The sequence below is a fragment of the Camelus ferus genome, chromosome 9 (assembly GCF_009834535.1).
Source record: "Camelus ferus isolate YT-003-E chromosome 9, BCGSAC_Cfer_1.0, whole genome shotgun sequence".
Lineage (NCBI taxonomy): Eukaryota > Metazoa > Chordata > Mammalia > Artiodactyla > Camelidae > Camelus > Camelus ferus.
In genome coordinates, this window is record NC_045704.1 from 78,621,559 (window position 1) to 78,645,923 (window position 24,365).

A 24,365-nucleotide genomic window follows, 5' to 3' on the forward strand; every position below is an offset into this window, starting at 1 on the left:
AACAAAGCGTTAAATGACTCCCAACTCCCATGAGTCTTCCCCACAAGTCCTGCTCCGCCTTCAGCTCCCATTGGTCCCCTGCCTCTTATCACCATGGAGACCCCGGTTCCCTTTCGGCATCATCCTTACGAAGCTTTACCATCAGCCTTGGAGTTCCTTCTCCTATTGATCCCAGGGAGACTTATTTATCTGCCTCTCCTCTTTGAGTTTTCAGAAATCATTTGAGCTAGGACACTGGAGGGCAGCAGCGGAGCCATGCCTGAGCAGCAAGGAAGCCAGTGCAAACCCTTGAGTCCGCTGCGTCAGCCTAAGTGAGCGGCCACTTCCACATTTTATATATATGTGTGTCATATATAAAATCTCCAGCGACAGCCTATATAAGCACACAAGCACACAGGTCTAGAAAAGGAGATAGCATCCTGCACTTGGGAGCGTTACAGCTGGGTCCCTGATGAAAACTGGAGGATCCTCCTTGATTGCTGGCACCACTAATCCTGACTGTTCCAAGATTACCCTTAGTGGACCGAGGGGTGCAGGGATGCAGAAACCCAGTCAAAGGCCAATTTGGCCAGGGCATTATTTGCTCAGCAGGCTGGAGCACGGTCATGGGATTTTCCAGCTTCCTGGGGCCCTTCAAATGAAGGAATCATCCAAGCACGACGACAAAAGGAAACTGGGTCGCTGGATCCCACGTGAAGGCAGAACTGGGGCAAGCACGGAGCATGTTCAGACCCTCCGGAGTTGACACTCACCCTCGCCAAAGGCTCACCAGCCAGGCTGCCCTTCACGCAGCTATTTTTCTCTCACTTCTCAGCCTGCGGCTGTTCGCTCCTTCCCAGCCCTACCTGGAAGGTCACAGACCTCGCCCTCCCCTTCACAAGCTGACAGGACAGGAATGGCAGAAGCTGACAAGGACATTGTTTGGGAGCAAAGCGAGCCCCCCAATATCCTCTTCCTCCCAGCTCCCTCTCTTGCTTTCTCTAGCAGCCGGGAGTGTGTGTGCGCTCACACAAACAAGACAGTCAGCGTCCAGGGAACCGTTCTCAAGGAGAAGCAGGGCTTACAGGTCTCTCATGAGGATGGAGAATAGACACAGGACTGAGTCCTCTGAGCAGCTACCAAAGGTCCTAGCACACAGCCGTGTTTACACCACCCTCGATTATCTAGAGGTTGCTGCAGCTGTCCGCATTATTATGTAATCACACCTGCCCTGTGCGTCCATCGGTGGAATGATGCAGGCAGTTCTCAGCTGCAAACTCATCTGGAACAGATCTGACTATTTTAGGAGTGCAGGGGGAGCACAGCAAGGTATATCCATTTCCCTGCTGAGGCTCATGCCGTGTAAGAAGTGGCCATCCGGACATGCTGCCTCAGTTGCTCTGGTTCACCAGCTGGTCGTGCTAAGTCTGGTTTATGGGCTGTGACTCTCTGATTGCCGCCAGCTTGGCCAGATTGGAGGACTGCTGGAAGTGTCAGGAGAGGGCAAGCACCCCTGCACCACTTCAATTGCCTCAGCTACCAGTGAGGAATCCCTCCCAACCTCATCCAGATACAGTGCATACAGTCAAATGCAGGAGGTGATGCTGGAACCATCTCCCATGGTGCTAACTCACTGCCCGTGAGAAGGGGAACGGGAGCACAGTTCAGCTCAGACCCAGCTGTTTCTCCAAAGAGGCAAATGAATTATAGGTGCTCTGCTGCCTACACCCACAACCTAGATTTGGTCAGAATCAATTACAGGATGGGTTTGTTAGTTCCATTGGTTGCTGCACATCTCACCTTCCACTGGGCAGAGACATGCTTTAGCACTCATTAAAAATGTTACTTTCAGATCTCATGAAATTCAAGCCTAGGGCACCAAGGGCAAAGAGAGAGCTCAACAGAGCAGTCCTTTGCCATGTCTTCGAGTTTTCCACTCCCCAAGAGCTACCAAGTTTGGAGTAACTTTTCTGGTCCTCAGTGATGAGGTTACCGCCAGTCAGGGCAGACAGAAAAGATGATAAAGCACCTGGCCCTTAGATCAGACTTCCCTTTTATCCCTGAGTCAGGCAGCCACCTGGGAGGGAAGGGAAAGATCCTGGAGCCTGATCTTTTGTTACGAAAGAACTACCTTCTAGAGAGGTTCCCTACGTGGGAGAAAAAGCTGACCTGGAGAGATGGTAAGATTATAAAGGAAGGTCATTTTAAAAATTCAAAGAAATGCAGTTTCTTTCTTGGATTGCCAAATGTATTCCACATTAGTAAAGCTAAGGGGAGTGGCCACTGTATATAATTTTGGAAACAATGGTATACATATATACATATACTATACATATATATATACACAGATATATGTATATATGGAAAACCTCTGATTACTCAGGACCAATTAACCAAAACCTCAACTAATAAGAATTGTGTTTTCTTAACTATGCTTTCAGTAGAAAGAGGCAAACAATAGCAAGGGCATTATCTGATGAGCCCAAATGGCCAACTTCCAGGTGTGCCTGGCAGTCAACACCCATTCAGCCTGTTTCTTTGGTCTCTTCCCCCTTCACTTCTGTACAATGAGCGCTGAGGTTGAGAATGTTGACCCTGAGCGGTGCAAGGTCTTCTGTCATCTTCATACATTCTACTTACTAAGGCAGGAAAGTTTATACTAACCTACTTAGGAAAGTTTTTTTCCCCCCATAATAAAAGTTGAACCAAAACATGTTTTCCCAGTCCCACCCCCAAAACCATAATTATAAAGCAATCTGGACGCTCCCTTCCCTGAGGATTTCCCCATCAGTTAACTGAGGTTTTGCTGTATACACGTGTATAGAGCAAGGTAGATTGAAAAGGAATGGAATGGGACCCTGGAGCTGCCAGCCTTCCCTGATTGTCCAGTTTGAAAATTTAACCTCATAGATTTTTTTCAGGAAAGGAGGCTCTTCTGAAGTCCCCAGTTACGTGTGCAAATATTGTGCAAATGTACACTGTAGTGGGTGGTGGGGTCTTTGTTTCACTAACGTTATGCCCTAACCACCCAGACTTCTGTCCCTGTAGATCTCCACCTGCAAACACTTGCTTCCCTCCATAGCTCTCCTGGAGTGCCTTTGGTTAAGCAGGTCGGCTTATTTTGAAGGACAGCCAGAGGGCAATTCCCCAAATCTGCCCAGGCTACCCATCCCAGGTGCAAACCTCCAGGCAACCTTCCCCCAGCATCCATCTCCCAGGGAGGGGAGGAAGGGAAACAAATGGATCAAGTAATGGCTTTGAGTGCATGGAAATGATCTTCCGTAATGGCTCAGGATGCTTCATTCTTATCTATTGGTAAGCGCTTTCCTGTGGGCTTCCATTACACCCTGCCGGTCTGACTGAAAGTCAACGAGATGGGCTGGTGTGAGGTCACTCAAACTCAAGGTTTCAGTGCCTAGAGGTTGTGACAATGCCACGTGAGGGCTGGCTTAAGGGAGGGGGAGAGGGACGGAGATGCACACAGAGACAGAGGTGCACACGGGGACGAGTCAGGATGACAAAGGAAGCCTTCTCGTGGACCTTCCTTGTGCAGACCGTGGCACCTGTGTGTGTTTACATTCCAAAGCAGGGGCAGAGTCAGGGAGAGGGGGGCAGGAGTCACGTGACCATGTGGGAAGAAGAGGGAACAGAGACAGTGAACTAATGCCCAGAAGCCAAGGACATTATCTGAGAATCCGGGTACTATCACTTTTCAGTCCTGAGAACAAGGTTTTGAAATAGCTATTGCTAAAGAAAACAGTCACTATTTATTTTATTGCACTTTTCCTCTTTAAAAATAAACTATGAGAGATGGAGCTGAACTTTGGTGGGAAGGGAAGCAGAAAGAAGGGAAAAGTGAACTAGATTCGTTTGATGAGGAGACCCACCCCTGCTTGCCGCCGATCCCTCATCTCCACCTGTCCTGGCTTGCTGCTTTGATGAGATAAAGGGCTGGTCTCAACAAAGGCCAAGTCTGAGGATCTAGTTGATGGTCACACTAGCCATCTGGACACCTCCCAGCCTCCAGTGCTCCACTGTTTGGCTCAGGTGGCTAATGATGTTAATGAGGTTAAGGTCATGGGTTTGAACCTGGCAATGGACACTTTGCCAAGGCTGGGGGAGCCTCCATTGTGTAACTGAAGAGCACCCTGGACATTACAGCCTATGTGGACCGGCCCTCTCCGACCAGGCAGCCATTGCCCAGATGGAGGCTCTCATGGGTCCCAGGAGAACCAGAGCTGGAGCGGGGCCACCATCCCCACTCCTGGGTAAACAGGGGTCTTTAGACAGAGCAGTGTGCTCCTCCCGCCTGCCATGGGGTTGGGTGGGAGATTGGTGCCACTGTCATATGCAATTTGCAAACTGTCTTATAGTTTCTTTTGGGGAAAGTCAGCCTCCACCTCTCCTCTCCACTACTGCAGGCGGTGTTGAAGCCCCAGCGTGCCCTCTCTCATCACGGCTTGGCACTGCTATTTTATGGCTGACCGAGAGTTGGCCAAAGACCTCACTACAATGGAGTGAGAGGTCTAGGAAGAGCCGACAGGACAAGCTAGTCCTGCAGCCCTTCGCACATGGGGTGGCCACGTGAGCACTCAGGCGGGAGGCTCAGGCCAACACAGCTCTCACGGAAACCTTTTCTACACCAGGCCAGTGGAGTCTGGAGGCACACTCCCAGGGTCGGAGGCCCCTTTCAAGGTTAACCTCCTGGTGACATGCCTACTCCATCCTCGGAGGCCCAGCTGAGAGGAAGGAAGAGTGTGTCAAAGACCACAGAAACTTCTGAAAGCACAGGGCCTGAACATTAACTAAATTCTAGCTCCTGAAAAGCTGTCTCTGAAATCTGTCCAGCTTAGGTACCTTGTCTTCCTGATGACCTCCCCACCTTTCCTGGACCTCTTTCTTTTTAGAAAACTCCAACTCTCTTGAAAGTTTGAGCCCACTGAGGCACCTATTGGTGTCTTGACTCGAAAACCCTCTAAAGGCCCAGCACGCTGTGCTAAATGGGCAGGTTTGGCCCCACACATCTATTCCCTGCTAGTGCTGCCTCCTCCTTGGAGACTGGGAGCTGCAACCACCTTTAGGAGGGAAGAGTGGGACACATCCGGGATGGGCAAAGAAGTGGAGACCCTGATGCCTGATCCTACATCTGACATCAACCCCCCACTTCCATTTGAGGGGAACCTTTGCCAAAATGCATCCAGCCCTCAGCCAGTCCCCAAGTGGGAGGAGTCAGCTCTGGGGGTCATCCAAAACAGTGTGTCATCTTATTTAAATCTGGCCTTATAATATAGGCTAAAAATCAGGCTGTCTAAAAAAATGTTGTTTGCTTGTTTCACGTTAGGCTTTTGTCCATCATCATGTTTTACTGAAGCCAAATTGGTGTGTGTTTCCTCAAGGTGCAACCACTGGCTGGGAAGCAGGGCATCCAGGTGGAGCCCCGGCAGCGGGGAGGAGCGTGCCTGGGATGGCACACTCATAGAGGGGACTCAGGAGTTGACCCCACTGGGCCTATGCCCAAGAGCAAGTGAGATGCCACAAGTGAGAAAAGGTGACTCATTTTAAGAGACAAGTCTATATATGGTCCAGGCTCTGTGGCTGAGCCCCTGACAAAGTCATCTGGGATGGAAGGGCAATGAAGTCTGTGGACTGAGAGAATGTTGGGGGCATCTTCGCTCTGGTTCTGGGCCCAGGACTCTGCAGTTCCTCGAGCCATCACTGCTTTCAAGAGAACGGTGCTGAAACCAGAGATCCCAGGGGTTGGGAGCAGGGGAACTGGGGCCACTGGGTTGTCTACATGGACTTGCCTTGAAGTAAAGGACATGGCAAGGAGGTGTATATTAATGGGCCATCGGCTGGCCCAATGGTGTATATCAATGGACCAGGTCCTTCTACACTCGGCACCTGGCTTTCTGGTTGGAGGAAGGTGAATAGGTAGACACCCATGAGATTCCTGGTCTTAATCAGAGATCTGCTTGACAATGCCAGCCCATCTTTCTGCTTTAAAACTTGCGGGTTCTTTTTCTGAAATCTGGGGGTAAGAGGGAGACAAGAGACTAGAGGAAGAGATTTCTTGATGCATATTGAGGGGTATTAACTCAGGCTAGGGAAAGGTGATTAAATCTGATCTTTTGTTTATGCCTATTAATTTATAGCGATGGGGCAGAGCAATAGATCTGAACATATGTAACATTTCACGTGTGTTACGTGTGCATGTTCTTGGATGTGTGTGCTGTATTTTGTGGGCCTAATATGAGTAAAAGCATCATATGTCTAAACCGAGTTTGAGTGTATTTTGTGTGCATAAACAATAGTAAGATATCCTTTGTATGCGTATTCTATATGGGTACCCATTTGTCCACGTAGTTTTTATGCATTTTGCATCCGAGTTGCAGGTTGTGTCTTTGTACAGGGTATATCTGTGTCTGTTCTGTGTTGGCAAGTGCGTTCCATGTCTGTGTTGAGTGTGTATATTTTGGATGGAGGGATAACCATGTATCTTCTGTGTATGCTCTTTTCATTAATTTGGTCTCTATGTATTTTGCATGTGTGGTGCATATTTTGGGTTTGTGTATGGCAGCAGTGTAGGTCTTTGTTGTGGTGGGTACACATGCCTGTGTGCCTGTGTGGGTGAACGTCTTACAGCCCAGGTCAAGGACACTGGGGTAAAATATCTACCCCCAACCTAGGCCTTAATGATGGGCTGTTTCACCACCTGTTTTCCCAGGGTCTGCGTCCCTCCATCCAGGTCTTGGAAATGCAGCGCCATCTCCCATGAAGGAGAGGAAGAGAAGCAGAGGGGCTCTGTGCTGGCAGACCCCTGGGGGTGTGGGTAACCAGGAACTAGTGAGCACCCTGGGCTGGCGCCCCACCCCCCCAAGGTAACTGTAGGTGCTAAGCAGCCAACAGTGAGGCCAGGGTTGGAGCCACACAATTCACTGTGTTTGGGAAATTTAAGCTGTTCTGTCAAAAGACAAAGAAGCTCAGTTTGGGAGTCAAAAGTCTCCCCACCTCTACCCATTCCATAGTCAGCCAGCACTCTCCCTTTGGGTCGTGCAGTGCTCGTTCATTCTCAGCCTGTTCTGGGGGTGAGGGGCGATTCTTCACCCAGCCTTTGGTTTCTTTAAGCAGCTCTGGTTGCCAGTTTAATGGAGAGAGAGTTTGAACCCCGCAATCAAAACGATACCTGTAGATCAACTAGGGACTCCATCCCTCGGTCCTGACTTTAGACATTTCCACATGGAGGAGGCTCCCTTTACATCCAGACCTGCAGAACTGGGTCCCCAGGAGCCCTCCTCCTCAGTGTCCTTCAAAGCAGGTGATCCACTCTGGGTCTTTAGGGAAAGGTCCTTGAACGTGACCGAGGCAGAGCCCCACGGCCACGTCATTTTTGTGCATTCTGTATCTGAGTTGCAGGTTGTGTCTTTGTACAGGGTGTATGTAGGTCTCTCGTGTATGTTCTATATTGGTAAGTACATTCTATGTCTTAAATAAAAACCAAACGGGGTGGGAAGAGATGAGAATGGAGATGACAAACATGATGGGCTGTGGCGAGGAGGCCTGGGGTGGGTCTGGCCCAGGACAGCTGGAGCTGTGAGGGCCTGGGGCCCTTGTGCACTCGGAGAGACAAGCTTCAGCCATGGGAAACTGAAGCTGCAGCACATGGAGGGCAGAGAGACAATTCTCACATCGAAGAATCCATGAAGACTGGAGTGTCTGAGGCAATGGCAGCAAACCCAGGCCCAGTGGGGTTACCAGTGAGACAGATGAACCCATTAGGCCTCTGAGGCAACCAACCCACCAAGCAGTGGATTTGCTCCTGAACCTGAACTCCAGAGAATGACTATATATGTCTGTGTGCGTGTGTGTGCATATATACATATACACACGTATGTATGTATATATGTATATATAAATATATATGTGTGTGTATATATATACACTCTAGTGCACATAGTCAAAGACATGCATATATTGCCCTGTGTCAAAAATATTGCATAAGCTTATACAAGATTTAAATGCAATTTTTTCTATAGCTAGCTAGGTAGAGGAACTCGTGAAAGAGATACTCGATATTTATTTATATACACTGGATCTACAGATCCACCTGTCCTCAGGACTAGATGCCCTGGTCAGCTGTACAGTCATGCCCATGACTAGGTTAATTCCTAAGGTGCAGTCATGTGAGGCGTTTAGACGCTGCTTTCCCTGCTCACTATCCTGGCTTTGCAGAGGTCTGAGCCCCCATTTGGAAGAACAGGGATGGAGTGGGCTGGAGGGCCGGAAGTTTGGGTTCCCCATTCCAAACAGTCTATTTTGTTTTTTCCTGATGGAGGGCTTTTGTCTTCTGATGGGAAAAAAAATACCCTAGTTCAATGCCATTCCTAGGCTATTAATACTCTAAATATGAATACCGTGTAGGCTACTAAGAAAATAGGTTATCTCCTGTGTTTTAAATATTGAGATTCATGCAACAAACACCCATGCAGCTCTATCGCATCACTGGTAAATTTCACTGCAGTGTCAATGTAGCTGGGCCACAGCACTAGGAAAGCAAATGCCTGCAAACTCCAGTGTAATGAAGAAATCAGACATGTTTTTGTGACCCTGAAGCCTGCGAAAATGGTGAAATCTGAAGCTGGGAGGCCCCTTGGTTTGTTAGCGTCTCCCCGTAGGCCTAAGGGAGCAGAGGTGAAACTTGACAACTCACATTCGGTCATCCTAGTGGTCCCTCCCCCTGGGCTTCCCTCACATCGACACTGCAGAGAAAAAACCAAATGCAGCATTTTCAGTTATGAAACACAGCCTCCGGAGCATCTACTTGGCAACTGCAATTCACAAACCCCAGCCTGTGACACAGAAAGTAATTCCAACACACAGGACTGTGTGTTCTTTTTGATGCAAAAATGGGAATGACCTTTCGAATGATTACCAGAACTTTAAAGCTAAACCACTGTGATTTCATTCTGGGAAGGGGGAGGTAGGCTCAAATGGGGTGATGGGGTAGGGGGTGAGGGCAGGCCGGGGTGCATCTCCTGTATGCTGTGTGCATTTCACTAGGAAGGAAAGGTGACACTGATGTGGTGGCTTCTGTGTTTGTTATGAGGTGGCCTCAATGTGTCCTTCTGAAATCCTGGCTCCATAGGTGACTCCCATCTTTGGAAACCCCTAAGCCAGTGATGAAGATTTGCATGAAAGCCATGGATAGGTATTCTGTGTTCTAAATCAAAAATCAAAAGGTCAAAAGTCACTTGCACAACTATTGCTTTCCATGCAGAACCAGATACACACTGTAGAACACACTGACTACAATGCAGGCTATTATGCAATATCTGCATTAGTTCCATTGAGCTGTGAGTATGTTAATAGGGTTCAATCAGACATCAGTTAACATTTTGGTAATATTCACATAGTTTGTATTAGCCAAAGTGCAGTTGGCTGTCTTCAAGTTTTCCTCTCTAAAGTCCTCGTTACTGTTGTTTACCCCCTCCTGGATCTCCATGTAATCAGACTTACTAATGGTAGAGGCACTTCTACTTTTCTTTAGGTCAGGGGAGGATGGGATCTTTGGACAGCTTGTCACCTGCAAGTACTGGGCCTGCTCCTCTCCCTCTGTCTCCCGGTGGTAGAAGTAGTTGAAATTGGACACTATGACGGGGACCGGTAAGGCAATGGTTAACACACCTGCAATTGCACACAGGGAACCCACGATCTTTCCCCCAATGGTAGTTGGAACCATGTCTCCATAGCCTACAGTTGTCATGGAGACGACTGCCCACCAGAAGGCATCCGGGATGCTGGGGAACTGGGACTCTCGCTCATCGGCCTCTGCGAAATAGACAGCACTAGAGAAAAGGATGACCCCGATGAAGAGGAAGAATATCAGGAGGCCCAATTCTCTCATGCTGGCTTTGAGGGTCTGACCTAGAATCTGGAGACCTTTGGAGTGTCTGGACAACTTGAAAATCCTAAAGACTCTTACCAACCGGATGACACGAAGGATGGCTAGCGACATGGCCTGCTGGCCCTGCTGAGCATCCTCTGGCTTCTCAGCCAGCTCTGTGCCCAGGGTGATGAAGTAGGGGATGATGGCCACAATGTCAATGATGTTCATGATGTTGGTGAAGAAGCCGGCTTTGCTGGGACAGGCAAAGAACCTCACCAGGAATTCAAAGGAGAACCAGATGATGCAGAGGGTCTCTACGATGAAGAAAGGGTCGGTGAAGGAAGTGGACTGCTGGTACCCAATGGTGCTGTTAGAATAGGTATGGAAGGTCACTCCACTGCCATGCATGTCTTCATTCTCATCGCGGAATATGGGCAACGTCTCCAGGCAGAAGCTGACGATTGAGATCAAGATCACCATGACAGATACAATAGCTATAATCCTGGCAGGCCCTGAGCTCTCTGGGTATTCGAAGAGAAGCCACACCTGTCTCTGAAACTCATTTTCAGGCAGAGGACGCTCTTCCTCTTTGATGTAGCCTTCATCCTCCCGAAACATCTCCATCGCTTCTTCTCCCAGCTCATAAAACCGAATTTCTTCAGAGAATATATCTAAGGGCACATTCACAGGTCGCCTCAACCGGCCCCCAGACTGGTAGTAGTACAAAATGGCATCAAAGCTCGGGCGGTTCCGATCGAAAAAGTACTCGTTCCGGAGAGGGTCAAAGTATCTCATCCGCTTCTTTGGGTCTCCTAAGAGGGTCTCTGGAAACTGGGCTAAGGTCTTTAGCTGGGTCTCAAACCGCAGCCCTGAGATGTTGATCACCACCCTCTCACAGCACTCGTGGTCTGCCTCTGGGTCATAGGTGTCCTGCGGGTGCCCAGGGAGGGCAGCAGCCTCGTCTGCTGGGTCTCCGGTGGCCACTGTCATAATTGGAACTGGGAGAAGCACCTCGTGCTACGCCTTCTAGCTGCCCGGTGGCAGGGAGCTCAGGGTGCTGCCTTTGCCCCCAGGAAACACAGCAGCATCGGCCTGGGCTCCTGCAGGAGAGCCCCCAGGGCTCTCTGAGGGCCCGGAGAGACAGCCCCGCTTGGCTGAAAGACAGAGGCAATTAAGGACATAAGACCCCTCAGCATTGGCAGCCCGACCTGGCTTGCCACTTTTTCTCTTCCATCTCTCAGCTGAGAGTTCAAAAACATGACCACCACCACTACCATCACAAAAAAAGCAAGATATACTTTCACCTCATAACCTGTCCCTGGGGATCAGAGGGGAGCAGGTGGCAGTCTCTCAAGCAAGAAAGCTCTGAGATGCCTTGCACTGGGGGCAGATGGCTGGTCCAAGCCCCTCCATGCTGCATAGACTTTGTGGAGCATAACCTCACACTAGAGGCTGGAAGTGAGCGCTCTCCCAGGCACTGAACTGAGGTCTTGCACATACCCGTACCCTGGGAAGTATTCAGTGTCAGATCTTGGGCCCAGGTGTCCCTCATTGCCCGCATCCCAGTGACTCTACGCATGGCTGTTATTAAATAATAGATTGATTTACCTGACAAGGCAGGAATCTGAAGCACTCTCCCTTGCAGAGCTGATCTGATGCTGCGGGAATCCTAGATACACAGATAGGCAGCCTGACTCCCCATCACGGCTTCTCACTTGAGCTAGAAATAACGGTGAGTCATTCTGGGCAGGAGGGCAGGCTCCAGGTCTTGGAGGTGAGCTCCAGGGCCAGGCTGAGCTGGAGGGGCAGTGGGGCACCTGGCCAGGGGCACGCAGGACTTGAGGACAGCCGAGCTTGGGTCTGGAGCCTTTGCAAGGAAGGAGGCAAGATGCAATGCTCAGCAAAAGCTGGAGTCCTCCTGGCTGTCCTCAGGTGTGACGTTGCCTGGAAAAAACAGCAGCAAGGTGGAACCAGGGCTTTTGGGCAGCTGGTGCCAAGATTTAGGAGGACTCTGGCAGCTTCTCTTCCATGCCCACCTTCCATTCTGATGTCACACCTAAGAACTATCCTTCAGCCTCCCAGCCTCCTCTGGGCAGGCTTCCAACAGTTGGAAGCATTTTCTCCAAGGGAACAAGCCTTCAGACTTGGCTGGGCCTGTCTCCTCCAGGGGCCTCCCTGCCCTGAGCCAGATCCCCCATTGGTCCTCTGTAGCCATCAGGAGGGATCTGGGCAAAGCCCTCCCACCCCCAGGTCAGGACACAGCATCTCCCAAGGGGAGGGCTTCCTACACTGCAGCCTGACTTCAAGCTCTGACCTCTGCAGAGTCCTGGAGGAAGTCCGCCGTCCCCGTCCCCCAAACACACACTCCTTCAGAGCTCATCTAAGGAGACTCCTCACACAGAAAGGTCGATCTCCAAAAGCTGGCTGGCTTGGTCCCAGGACTTACTCTCCCTCGGGGTTCCCTAGGCTGCAGGCTTCCCTCCGGGTGGGGTGGCATTTGAACTGGGCAGGCACTCGACCACCGATTTCTCAAGAGAAAATCGCTCGCTTCCCCTAGGCAGGGAGTGCAGAACCAATGCTGTCTGCCTGGCTGCAAGGCGGCTTGGCAGCAGAGAGAGGGGGAGCCTGGAGGAAGCCGGCTTCCGGGCTGGCCCCCTGCCTGCCCAATCCCGCCCGCCCCAGGGCGGGGAGGGGTCCGGGCCCTCTCTGCATCGCCCCGGGCTCCGGCAGGGATTCCGCCCGGCGCGCTACGCTCCCGGCTCCGCGCGGGCGGACCAGAACCACCAGCTGGCCGCGGCAGCGAGCGCCACCTTAACCCCCTCCTGCCCGGGTGGGCTCTCGCTGCGGGCCTGAGCGCAGCCCAGCTCTTTCGCCCCTGGGGTCCAGCCGGGGGACCGCCGAGGCTCGATCTCCTTCCGAAAACACTGGAAACTGAACTCTGGGGGTGGGAAGTAGGCTGCAATCCCAGATCTCAGCCTCCTCCTAAGATCGGGGGCTCCGCGGCAGCCCTCGGCCCCAGGGAAGCGGAAAAGCCCTACTCTGCCGCAAAGCCGTTTTAATGCCGAGCCGGAGAGGGGAATGCTGCCCGGCCGTCCCAAGTGATTCGGGTCCTACCAACCGGCGCTATTTACGACATGGGTATGCTATCAGCTGCACTTCCCATCCCCGCCAGCTGCTCTCTGTGCCCTCCGCCCCGCGCCCGCACAGCCCAGAGGGTCCCCAAGCCCCTTCGTGTTCTCTTCTTCCGCTGGGCGCCCGTCACCCTAGCCCGCTCCGGCGCCGGCCGGCAGCCGTAACCGGCTCAGGCTCGCCCGTCCCGGATTCAGCCGGAGCCCGCCGCTCGGCAGCCTGCGCCTCCCGGTGCCCCGCAGCCCCTCCGGACGCCGCAGCCCGGGGCAGGGGGCAGCAGCACGCGCAGCCCTGCGCCCCGACACCCATTTACCCTTCCCGATGGGACTCCCGGAGCCTCCATGTTTCTGGGTGACCGCAAGCGCCGGCGGAACCGCGGTGGCGGGCGGCGGGGTGCACGCGGCCAGCCGGGAGCCGGCTCTGCAGTCCCGCGGGCGGCGCGTACGGAGAGCCCGGCCGCCGCCCGCAGCCGCACCGCGCCGCACCGCGCCACGCAGCGCCGCACCTGGCCCGGCAGCGAACTCGAATTAAAGGGGCCGGCGGGGGCCCGAGCCCGCGAGGCGCGCCGCTCGTCGTCGCCACCGAGCTGTCCGATCAGTTGGGCCCCCGGGCCTCGGCCCCCTCCCCGCGAGGAAAACGCCCTATCCTTTGGCAGAGCTCAGCTTACTAACCAGAACCTCGTGGAGGGCTGAGCTGAGTGCTGCCGGGGCCGGGGGACAGGGGACAGAAGTTGAGGAGCGGTCAGGAGAGGCTCCTGCCAACATAATGAAGTAGGCAAGGAGGAAACAATCAATAGCAGCTATCCCAGGCCCAAGGAGGGGTCCAGCCCCGAGGGAGATGTGTTGCTATTATTACGCTGCTGCCGGACAGAATCTGCAGATCCCCTCCTTGCCCTCTCGCGCCGGCTCGTCCCCTCCTCCGGCTCTGCCTCCCACCTCCCTCTTACCCAGACAAAGCTTTGGCTTCGCAGGGGAATGCAGCAGGTGCGGGCCGCAGTGTGGCAGAAACTCGCTGCTGTGTTCCCCCCACCGGGAGGAGCCGCAGGAACCGGCAGGACTGCAGGGCCGGCCCTCTTGACTCCCTCCCCTAGAGCCCGGGCCGGGAAGGCTGGGGGACGCGCGGCTGCCCTAGGGAAGGGCCAGCTTTGTAAGGCCTGTGGAGACAAAACGGACCCCCTCACAGACCTTACAAGGCCAGCTGGGTCACGGGGTTCTGAAATTGGGAGTGCAGCTCACCGCACCCGGAGATGGGTGGTGGAAGATGCACTTTGCTTCTAGAGCAATGTGTGTGGGAAGCCCAGCCTGCCCCCTGCTCAGATGGTGGATCCGAGGAGAGGGTCCAGGGTACTCTTGGGAGCCCGTGACAGCTCCAAGCCCCTCCCAGTTCTGGTTTCCAGGTCCTTGTCCGAATTACTGTTCCAAACAGTGGTTCCTTGAGCCCAGACTGCAGCAGACACAGAGCCCTGCGTGCAGGGGGGCTCTAGTCCTACGGAGGCACCTGCTGGGCGCTCCTTGCCCAGAGAACCCTCCTCTCTAGGCCTCTAGCTCATCCTGGAAGCTCTGACACCTCACAGGGTCCAAGTTTGCGGGATTCCAGTGTTTGATCAGGGTAGTCTACAGAATGTGGTTTAAGACTGGGGGCCACCCAGAGCTGCGGGGGCTGGGGGTAGTCTGGAAGGGCAGTGACCTCAGTGAGCTCTGGGGCTGACAGATGACTGATTTGGTTTAGGGCCCCTGGAAGCCAGACTGTTTTGGTCTGGTGTTTAGGAGCCAGCCAGGCTGGGACTTAAATCCCTGCAGGTTAATTCATGTCTCTGGACCTCAGTTTCCTCATCTGCAAAATGAGGATACTTCAAAGGCTGTTGTGAGGGTTACACTGTTTATGTATAGCGTTTAGCTCCCAGTGGACACTCCACAAATGATGGTTTCTCCACTCTGCTTCCCTACGAAACTCCCTTCCTAACTTCCATATTCCTGCTTAGCTTTTGGCTGGTTTTCTAAGTACCCCATCACCAAGTTTTGCTGTGGCATTCTCTCTGCTTCCCAGTTTGCCCCACCCCTCACTTTCCCTGAAGTCTCAGCCATTCCCACCTCCTTCAGCTAACTGTCCTGAACCCTGCTCCACACGCCTGTGGAAGCTTCCCCTGACCAGCTCCGCAGGCCCCTGTTCCCCCTTCTTCCCACATTGGGTCTTCATGTCAATTAAAGCACAACATTCTTACCCGTTTGATCATGTCTATATATTTTCTTTGCCCTTCTTTGTTGAAATGAAAGCTGTGGACAGAAAAAAGCTCTCAAGGGAGAATTAACAATTGTGTTAATTGGTGGCATGTGCTTAGCTTGTGTCAGACACGGTGCCAAGCATCCCTAGACCAGTGGGATGTGTAATCGTCACAGCCCTAGCAGGTGGTTTCTGCATCAGAACCATTTCAGGGAAAAGGAGAACGAGGCAGAGAAATGAAGCAACCTGCCCCAGGCCACTGAGTAATGGCTCTGGGACTTGAATCAGATTTTTGTGACTCTAAGACACACACCCGTATCCCCCACACCACACTGCTCAGGTAGAATGAGCAGCCCTTGAGTTTTGTTTTCCTCTTTGGGATCTTCCTCTGACTGTCCTTCCATCCGATTGGCCTCAGGGGTATGTCATGCTATGTCTCCCTTCTAAAGCTCGATCTATGTGTGGACATTAGCCGAAAGGAAATTAACTAAGGAAGGAAAGAAACGGAAAAAAAGAAACACAACAATAGTTGTTCAGGGCTGTGGGGTGTGTCTCCCTCTCTGAAAGGTATTACTTGGCTTGGCAGTGCTGTGTGAGAAAAAGGACTGAGCCCAAATCCTACCTCTGCAGCATGCTAGTCTTGTGAACTTGAGCAAGTTACTTGAACTCTCTGAGCTGCTGTTCCCTAATTTGTCAGTAGGACAGCAAAACTACTTCACAGGGTGATAAGGATTAAATGAGTTATAGCGTGGACATCCATTTGGCTTGACCTAGGTGTTTAATCATTTTTAGCTTGTGGTCACCATTTCCCATTTTGGCCACGGAAGAGCAGCTGGAGTGCTCCCTGATGCCTTCCCTGGAGTGGGTCAAACTCCCAAAGACCACTCCCTTCCCCCTCAGTCTGGTTTCCTATTTAGGGGTCAGGCTCTGCTTTCAGCAGAGGGAAGGATGGTGATCATCGAAGCAAGTGACCTGTCCCTGCCCAGCAGAGGAATGGTGTCAGTTCCTGCACTTGGAGATTTCAGAATTGAAAAGAGGAGTTACAATGGTGCGTCCATTTGCATATCGACCCCCACACCCACCCAGCACTGCAGTGACAGGAGGGAGGTTCTCTCAGTCCTTCCTACCACAATTTATGAAAGCAGATGCCTGCAGATGCTCCCTTCTCAGGGGTCACTCCCAGAGGGCCAGTTCTCCTTCCTTGCATGACTGCCCTTTCTGATGCTTGCTGCAAAATAAGGATGCTTCATAGGCTGTTGTGAGGGTTAACTCACCAAAACCCACCCACTCACCCACTGTGGCGTCACAGCCCCCGCTAGCCCACTGGAAGCTGGGCAGGGAAGTATGGAATGTGAGCCTAGGCACTAGGCTGACAGCTTTCCATAGATCATTTGATTTAATCCTTGCAACCACTCAGTGGGAAAGATGCCATTATCTCTACTTTACAGACGAAGATACTGAATCTCAGAGAAGGCAAGTCGCTGTCCAGGGTAATTTAGCTGGTAAGTGGTGAGGCTGGGATGGAACTTGACCGTCTGGCTCCACAAATCACCATTGCATTTTGCTGCCTGCTTCCGCTCTCAGCGGGATGCCAGGCCCCTGGGCTCACTTCCTGGTCTTAGGAACGTGGATTCAGTCCAGCAGAACTTGCTGAGCCTCAGGGCATATTCACACGTCCTATGGAGGTTGCCCAACAGGACAGGAGGTCTGCCTTAGAAGGGGGCTGGTGCTGACGGTGATTAACTCTTCATACCAGGGGAGCTGGGGCAGTGGTGCAAGATTCTGGACCTGAAGGCTCTGCTCCCTTCCTGGAGCATCTTTACTCGTGCCTCTCACATCTGCAAGGCCCAGGGCTCAGCATCCCTCCCCCTGGCAAAGGGGTGTATGGTGCAGAGATCTGACCTGGGCTCTGGTCTTAGCATGCAGAGCTGTGTGACCCAGGGTCACTCGCTTGACCTTTCTGTGGTGCAATTTACTTGTAAAATAGGAAATACGGCATTTACTGATCCCCCTGCCCCCTTTGTTTCATAGGTTTTAAAGAAAGAGAAGAAAGAAGAAGGAAAGTTAGTGTGTATTAAAATCTCATTTGTTAGGATTAAAGAGAATATGTGTGGACACACTTGGAAAAGCCAAAAGCCTGGTCCATATGGAATCACATCATTCTTTTGATTGTTATCACTGCCCTCGTGACTGTGCGCCACCAGTAGATGGCATGCCTGCCATCTGATGACTTCCCCTGGAAGTGGAATGAGCATCATTCCAACCCCCTACTTCCCTAAGAGCTGCCTCCTACAGGAAGTCTCCTAAGGGGGTCCAGGTCTGCCTCCTGCAGGAAGCCTTCTGAGATTAACTCCTGCTGCTTCCAAGGAACTCCTGGGCCTTGGCTCCTGTCCTGGATGAGCTTCTAAGCACTCTTCCCACTGTACTGCAAATCATGGCCAAATAGAAGAGTATGTTAAGAAATGGTTGAAGAGGGGGGACCCTCCCTCACCTTTTGTAGCCGCTCTCCATGTAGGCACCATGCTGGTTGTCCCACAGTCACGTCCCTGCTATTAACCCCCACAGGCAGAACACCATAGTGGTTGAGGCACAACTGCTGGTGCCGGCAGGTCTGGTCCTAATCTGAGACCCGGAACGTTTTAGCCCTCACCTCACATTTCTACAGAGTGACTGGAAACTAGAGCACTTGGAACAGTGCCTGTCCTGGGGCATATACAAGGCGTTAGCTGTCAGCAGACCACCCTCTCAGCATGGCCACCGTGGTAGTCTTCTCTGTTAAGAACGGGAATGGGAGAGGCTTATGATGAGCTGTGATAGCAGACACCATCTAAGATCCAGGCCACACCCCCTGGACCACCTGTAACTCCAGCTGCCTATGGAGGACGGTTTCTGAGCATGCTGGCAGCATCCCCTCCACACCATCACAGCATCTCGGCTCTTCTGACTCAGGACTTTTTCTTAGGCTGCCCAGGGTGGCCTGGATGTTGGGGGAGGCCACTCTGAAGGCGCTAGCCTCCTGTCTGTAAGAGGAACAATTCACGTCCTCCAGCTGGCTCTGCAGATGGCTCCTGTCTGTAAGAAGCCCTGGTGGCTCACAGAAGAAACCAGTCCAATCCCGCGGAGCCAGCTGGCCCGGGTCAGGTCAAGGTCCAGAGCAAAGGTTGCCTGACTCTGCTCCCTGGCCCCGCCCATGGCTGGCTCCCTGGGTGCTCTGTCTTCAGCCCAGGCCTCTCTCCAGAGCTGTAGTCTCATTAGCCGCCCCACTTTGCAGGCCTGCTTCTCCCTCGCAGTCCCCTTACTGGGAGAAACACCACCTTTTACCTTGTTTCCCAAACCAGAAACCTGGGAGTCATCAGCTCTGCTTCCCCCACCCTGCCTTCCCCGACAGCCAGTCAATCACTTGGCATTGACATCTGCTCACTTCTCTCTGGTTCCCTCTCCCTCTCTTGCTACCCTGGTTTAAGGCACCTACAGGCATGGTCCAGCCACTGCAGCCTTTCCTGGTTCCCTGCCTTCAGAGTAGCTCCCCCAGTCTCTTCTCCCCATGGTTGCCATAGTGATCTTCCTGAAGTGCGGATCCAGTGATGTCACTTACCTCTTAACTCCTCTTTGGCTCCCTATTGCTGTGACGCAAACTGCACGTCCTAAAAGGCAAACAAAGCCCTTCATGATCTGATGTCCCCCTGCCCTCCCTTCGTTCCTATCCCAGAGGTCTACACTGGCATCAAACTAAACTATCTTGAAGGCTCGAATTGGCTTAAAACACACAGATTGGTAAAGACCTGAGCCAGACAGGCCTGGGGTGGAGTCCTGGCTCTACCCGACCTCAGATCGGGTATTTTTCCTCTCTGAGTTCCAATCTTGAAAATGGGAATAATAATGCCTAATGCTCGCTCCGAGGATCAGATGAGACAATGTGCGCAGGGTGTTTATCTCAGAGCCTCACCCGCAGGAAGGGCTCAAGAGGTATGAGCTTCCAGATGGTTCCAGCCTCCTCATCCAGAGCGCCCTGCCCCTGTATCACCCCAAAGACTCCTTTTCTAACATCCAACTCATGTCACAGCCTTCACAGAGCCTTTCTGGACCCTCTCCCTGGTCCCTGCCCTCCAATGCAATGCCCGCATGCTGCCCGGGTTACGGGCCCATCGCATCAAGTTCTGGGGTCTGTCTCTATCCCTGTGTTGTCTTCCTCTGGGTGGGGAGCATCCTGAGGGCAGAGGCGCGTGCCTTCTGCCTGCATCCCTGTGTCTGGTCCACGCCAGCACAGAGCAGCTGCCCCAGCAACGCTTGTGAACCAGTGAACACCGGTAGATGCATGGACTCTGGGCATCCCACAGCTTAACTGTCTCCCCCTCCCTTTCAGCTCCTAAACTTGGCATCTCTGGTAGGCTCTTGCTTCTGAAGAACCCTGAGTCACCACAGAACCAGGCAGGGACTGTTTCTGACTCTTGCCTAGGGCCTAGAGGGGTCAAGGAGGAGGGCCGGCCTTGTACCAGCCACCACCAAGGGGAAGAGCATGCCCTAAGCAGCCCCTGCATCAAGGGATGGCAGAGAGGGGAGGAGGATGGTCCAGAGAGATGTGCCTTCCTCTCTGTTTCACAGAGAGTTTAGGCAACTTGCTCAAGCTCACACAGCTAGTCCAGGCAAGAGCCAGGGTTTGAATTCAGGCTCCAGAAGTCATGCTCTTAACTATCCTGCTGTGCTGTTTTCATAGCTTGAGTATCTAGGCTTCCCATGGGCTAGACTTGACCTTGTCCACCTGTCACTCTGCGCTTTGAGCTTTGCAAAGATTCCAAAGGACCCCTTGACTCGTACTCCTCCAGCTTCTGCACATGTGCCCTCAGGGCCCGGTGCTGACTGCCTCCCACCGTGGGTCATTCCAATTTTAGACGGAGCTTCCTGATTGTCTTTTGTTGACCTGGACTCTTCCTTCATGAAGCCTTCACTCAGGGTTCTTCACTCCACTTGTGACCATCAGGTACAAGTTTGCACCCACTCTTCCCCCGCACACTTCAGCACTTTACAAAGTCGAAGAGAGTGGCCAGAAGTGTCATGGCTTTTCTTCTTCAAGGTCATCATCCCTAGGTCCTCAGCTCTTCCTAAAATGCAGTGGCTTGAGGCTTTGCATCACCCTGTCAGTCTTTGAAAATTACTCTAACTAAGTGTGCCTCACACGAGGTCCCCAGAGAAGAGCACTTTGACCCAGGTGTGGCCCAGCCCACCCAGAGGTGGGGCCACTGTCACTGCGTCTGCCCCATGAATGCAGCCTTAGTGTCCACAGCCCATGGCCTGGTTATTACCACAACCCCATGTCCATCTTCTTTCCTCTTTACCACCTTTGATCTATAGAGAAGGGGACTAGAGCAGATAAACGAGGAGTGACTTGATATCATGGGAAGACCATGGGCTTGGCAGTTCCAGCCCCAGCCCTGCCACCACCTGTGCCCTTGGGATGTGTGAACTTGGGCAGGTCAATTTCCCTCTTTGGGCCTCAGCTTCCTTATCTGTAAAATGGGAGAGCTGGATTACATGGTATATATGACTAGTCCTTCACTTTTGTCCTGACTAAGGAATGGGAGCCCCTCATAGACAATGGACACATCTCACTCATGCACCACTAGCACCATACGTGTGCTTGTCATCACTGTTCTACTGAGAGCACACTGAGGCTCACAGAGGTCGTGTGACCTGCTCAAGGTTGCATGGCTCTAGTAGGTGGCAGAGCTGGGATTTGGGCCCCAGGCCTCATTGATCCCCAAGTCAGCGGTTCCCCCATCACATCTCACTGCCGGTTCAAAAAGGGAGGGAGGCATTTTGGAGATGGCAGATCGTTTTGAAACACATCCTGGAATAATTCAAGACAGCACAAACCTGATGCTCAATGCATCTTAATAATGTTCTCTGAGTCTAAGAAGGTTCACAACAAGGGGAACTCAGGGAGTCTTCAATTCTGAGAACCTGCATAGAGAAAATGGGCCTAAACTGCAGGGAGAGGGTTCAGTGAGACATAGGGAAAGATGACGGACTCTGTGGGACATTTGACAGACTAAGGAACCCAAAGGAGACCTTTAAGAACAGGGCAGGGGCCTGGCAGCCACATACCACTTAGAAATGGCCTTCCTCAGAATGCTAGGGAAGCAGAATGAGATGAGTGAAAGGCTGGGTAGGAAAGGATCGGATGGCAAATCTGGGTTTGTTGAATGAAATGCGCTTGGCCTGGAGAGGCAGCAGGGCTGGTCCAGGGCACTCAGATCTGGGGTTCTGGATGACTCAGCCTTTCGGACTTGTATTTAAAGAAGGAGAAAGAGAGGATAGAGGATGGAGGTGACTGAGCTACCTTGGCAATTTTCCTGGTGTTGCAGAGCCAAGATGCACCAGGAAAAGTGAAGGGAAGACCATCTAGGAATGGACAAGGGCCTAAGGGCGTGAGGAATGGTTAGATGGATGGACAGTGTGTTCCCCTACCCTCCACACTCCTGGCCCAGAGTCTTGGCAAGCCTGCATGTCACCTGAAATTCCAGGCTCATCCAACAGTGCCACCCAGTGGCCATGTCGGTGAGGTGCCGAGAGGTGCCCAAGGAAGCCAAAACTAGGCGGGCGAAGGGGAAAAGTATCCAGTTGCTCAGAGAGAAAACTGAGTTTCTTCCTGCCTGGGGGGCATGGTGCTGGGCTCCCCATGGGTCTCTGGGTCCAGGCAGAGCTGTTCTGTAAGAGTCCTGCACACCCTAAAGGCCTTCCTCTTTTCTCTGATCTCTGGCCCTTAGAATCTACTGGGTTAAGCCAGAGCTTCCCTGATCTGCAGATCCCCCAAGCCTCCCTGGGTGTGGGCCTGAAGGGGCGAGCGGGTCTGCAGCCCCTCCTCCATGCCTCCCTTTCTGGGACGATGAGGAGCTGAGAAGAGACGCCAGCTGGCCCTCCCTCTGTGTTCATCTGCTCTTGGCCAAGGTCATGGTTGCTGTCAGGTCAGCACAGTGGGGTCTTTGGGGCAGCAATAGAGGGGCTGGAAGTCACTTCACAATGTGCTGCATACACACCTCTTCTCTTCCAGCTGCACCTTGTCCAAGGTCCATAGTCCATGGACTTCCAGGAACTAAGCAAAATTCTTCCTCTAAGTGAGGTGGGACCCCAGAGTTAGAGGGTAAAGAAGAGGGCGTGGTTCCTAAGAAGACCACAGTAGAACCTGGGAATGAGGGTCTAATGGAAACTCTTCTCTCTGGCTTCTGTGGTACAGATATCTGACAGACGTGGGTATTGTTTCCATTCTCATTCTACAAATACAGGGACTCAAGCTCAGTGAGGTTGAGTAACTTGCCAATGGCCATGTAGCCAAGCCAGTAACCAGGTGCCAGAAGCAGGAGCTGAACTGCGGTCTGTGTGACTCACCACCCCAGCCCTAAACCAGGCATGAGCCAGCACCATGGGGGACCCCCAGAGCCTGGCACTTAGGAGCTACTCCACAAATACGAGTTAGGTAAGTAGCACCTTCTCTGGAGCTGGAGAGAGCAGCGGAACCGTCAGCACTGACTCCAACCTAAGGCAGAATGATCTAGCTGAACTTCAGGAACAAAGTACAAAATTGCCTAAGAAAAGGAAAGCCTTCATGAAAGATGGGGCATTTGCGAGGCATCATTTAAAATTTTTTTTCTTTTTTTTGGTGGGGAAGGGTCATTAGGTTTATTTGTTTATTTTTAATTTTTTAAAAAATGGAGGTACTGGTCTCGTGGAGCTGGAACCCAGAACCATGTGCATGCTAAGCATGTGCTCTGCCTTTGAGCTATACCCTCCCCTTGAGAGGCATCTTTAAGGAGAATGTCCAAAGGGGTGTTGAGGCAAAGATTCGGGCTTTCTGCCTGGGAAATCTGCACACCTCACCCCTACTTCGGTCATCCATTCACTCCCTGCGGAAAGGCTCCCCGGAACAGACTACCTCACACCCGTCACTCCGCACTTGATCATGTGATATTTCTCCTCCTAGCATTTATCTCCACCTGTCAGCTTGCTGCAGGCTTACTCCCCATCATCTTAGTCCCCTACTACTAGATCGCAAATTCCACGAGGAGGGATTTTGAGGATTTTTCTATTTCCGTGTTCCCAGCACCTGGAACACTGTGGTGCTCAACACATAATTGTGAAATAAATGCCCAAATGAGCGGAGGGATTCCAGGTCAGGGGACCACAGGGACATTCACAGAACCGGAGTCACCTGTCCCAGGGATACTGAGACAGGCAGCATAGAAGGACCCAGAGAGCCAGGAAGGATTCTTGGGGAAGACTGGGAGAGACCTCGAATGTCATGCTGAGGAGTCTGATTAATTTTATCCTGGATGCAGAAGGGAATCATTGAATGTCATTTGTGTCAAAGTGTGACAGGGTCCAACCTGGGTTTTAGGAAGATAACTTAGGAATGGAACGTAATTTGTAATGAAAACGTGGTGTAATGGATGATCTGAGAACAGAGGCAGGAAACCAGTAAGGAGAAGTTTTGCTTCTCCTGCTGAGAGACAGGGGACGAAAGGATGGAGCGGCGATGATGGAGGCAAAGCGAAAGCACTGACAGGGAGCCATTGCGGGAGGTCAACAGGCTTCAGGGGTCAGTGAGATGGAGAGGTGGGGGAGTGTGCTAGTGCCTTGGGCCAAGCAGGGGCACAGAGGGTGGTGTGTGCGTGTGCGCCTGCGCGTGGGATCTGGCCCATGTGTTGGGGGATGAGCAGGCAGTTCTGGCAGACTTGGGGGTTTGTGGGGCTGCTGTGACAAGCCTGTCCACTGTCAGCTGGGCCAATGGTAGTGCTGGCCTGATGCTCAGGAGAGAGGTGGGAGGTTAGGGATGGAGAATTCAGAGTCACCATCACAGAGGGGTGCTTGAAGCCAAAGGGGAGAATCCTCCCAGGGAGTGTAGAAGGAGTGAGAAGAGAAGAGATCAGAAGTCTCTAGAACACCCACGTTATGGGGACAGGAAGGGAGGGGAGGGGAGGGGAGGAGCCAGCAGAGCCATGGTCAGAGGGGCAGAAGGAAGGCCCGGGAGCCAAGGCCCGGGAGCCAAGGCCCGGGAGCCAAGGCCCAGACGGCTGCATCTGCACTCATTTCCTCCACTGACAGGACTTCACGCGCCATCTGAGTCCCACAGCCACCCTCCCTCCCTCCCAAGCGAGCCCAG

At 52.5% G+C, this 24,365-nt stretch overlaps 1 protein-coding gene across 4 annotated transcripts; it reads right to left on the minus strand.

The window, feature by feature from the left end:
- Positions 1–8,300: 8,300 nt before the first annotated feature.
- On the minus strand, positions 8,301–15,206 carry KCNA2 (potassium voltage-gated channel subfamily A member 2). 4 transcript variants are annotated; one of them, XM_014567804.2, is made up of 3 exons: positions 13,938–15,206; positions 11,471–11,806; positions 8,301–11,016 (listed from the first exon to the last, which is right to left on the minus strand). In XM_014567804.2, exon 3 carries the CDS (start codon positions 10,850–10,852, stop codon positions 9,353–9,355), a length of 1,500 nt encoding a protein of 499 aa, XP_014423290.1. In that variant the 5' UTR covers positions 10,853–11,016; positions 11,471–11,806; positions 13,938–15,206; the 3' UTR covers positions 8,301–9,352. The 4 variants fall into 4 exon arrangements, with proteins under 4 accessions (XP_014423290.1, XP_032343193.1, XP_032343192.1 ...); XM_032487302.1 differs by having other exon boundaries at positions 13,663–15,206; XM_032487301.1 differs by lacking the exon at positions 13,938–15,206 and adding an exon at positions 13,305–13,649.
- Positions 15,207–24,365: the final 9,159 nt, after the last annotated feature.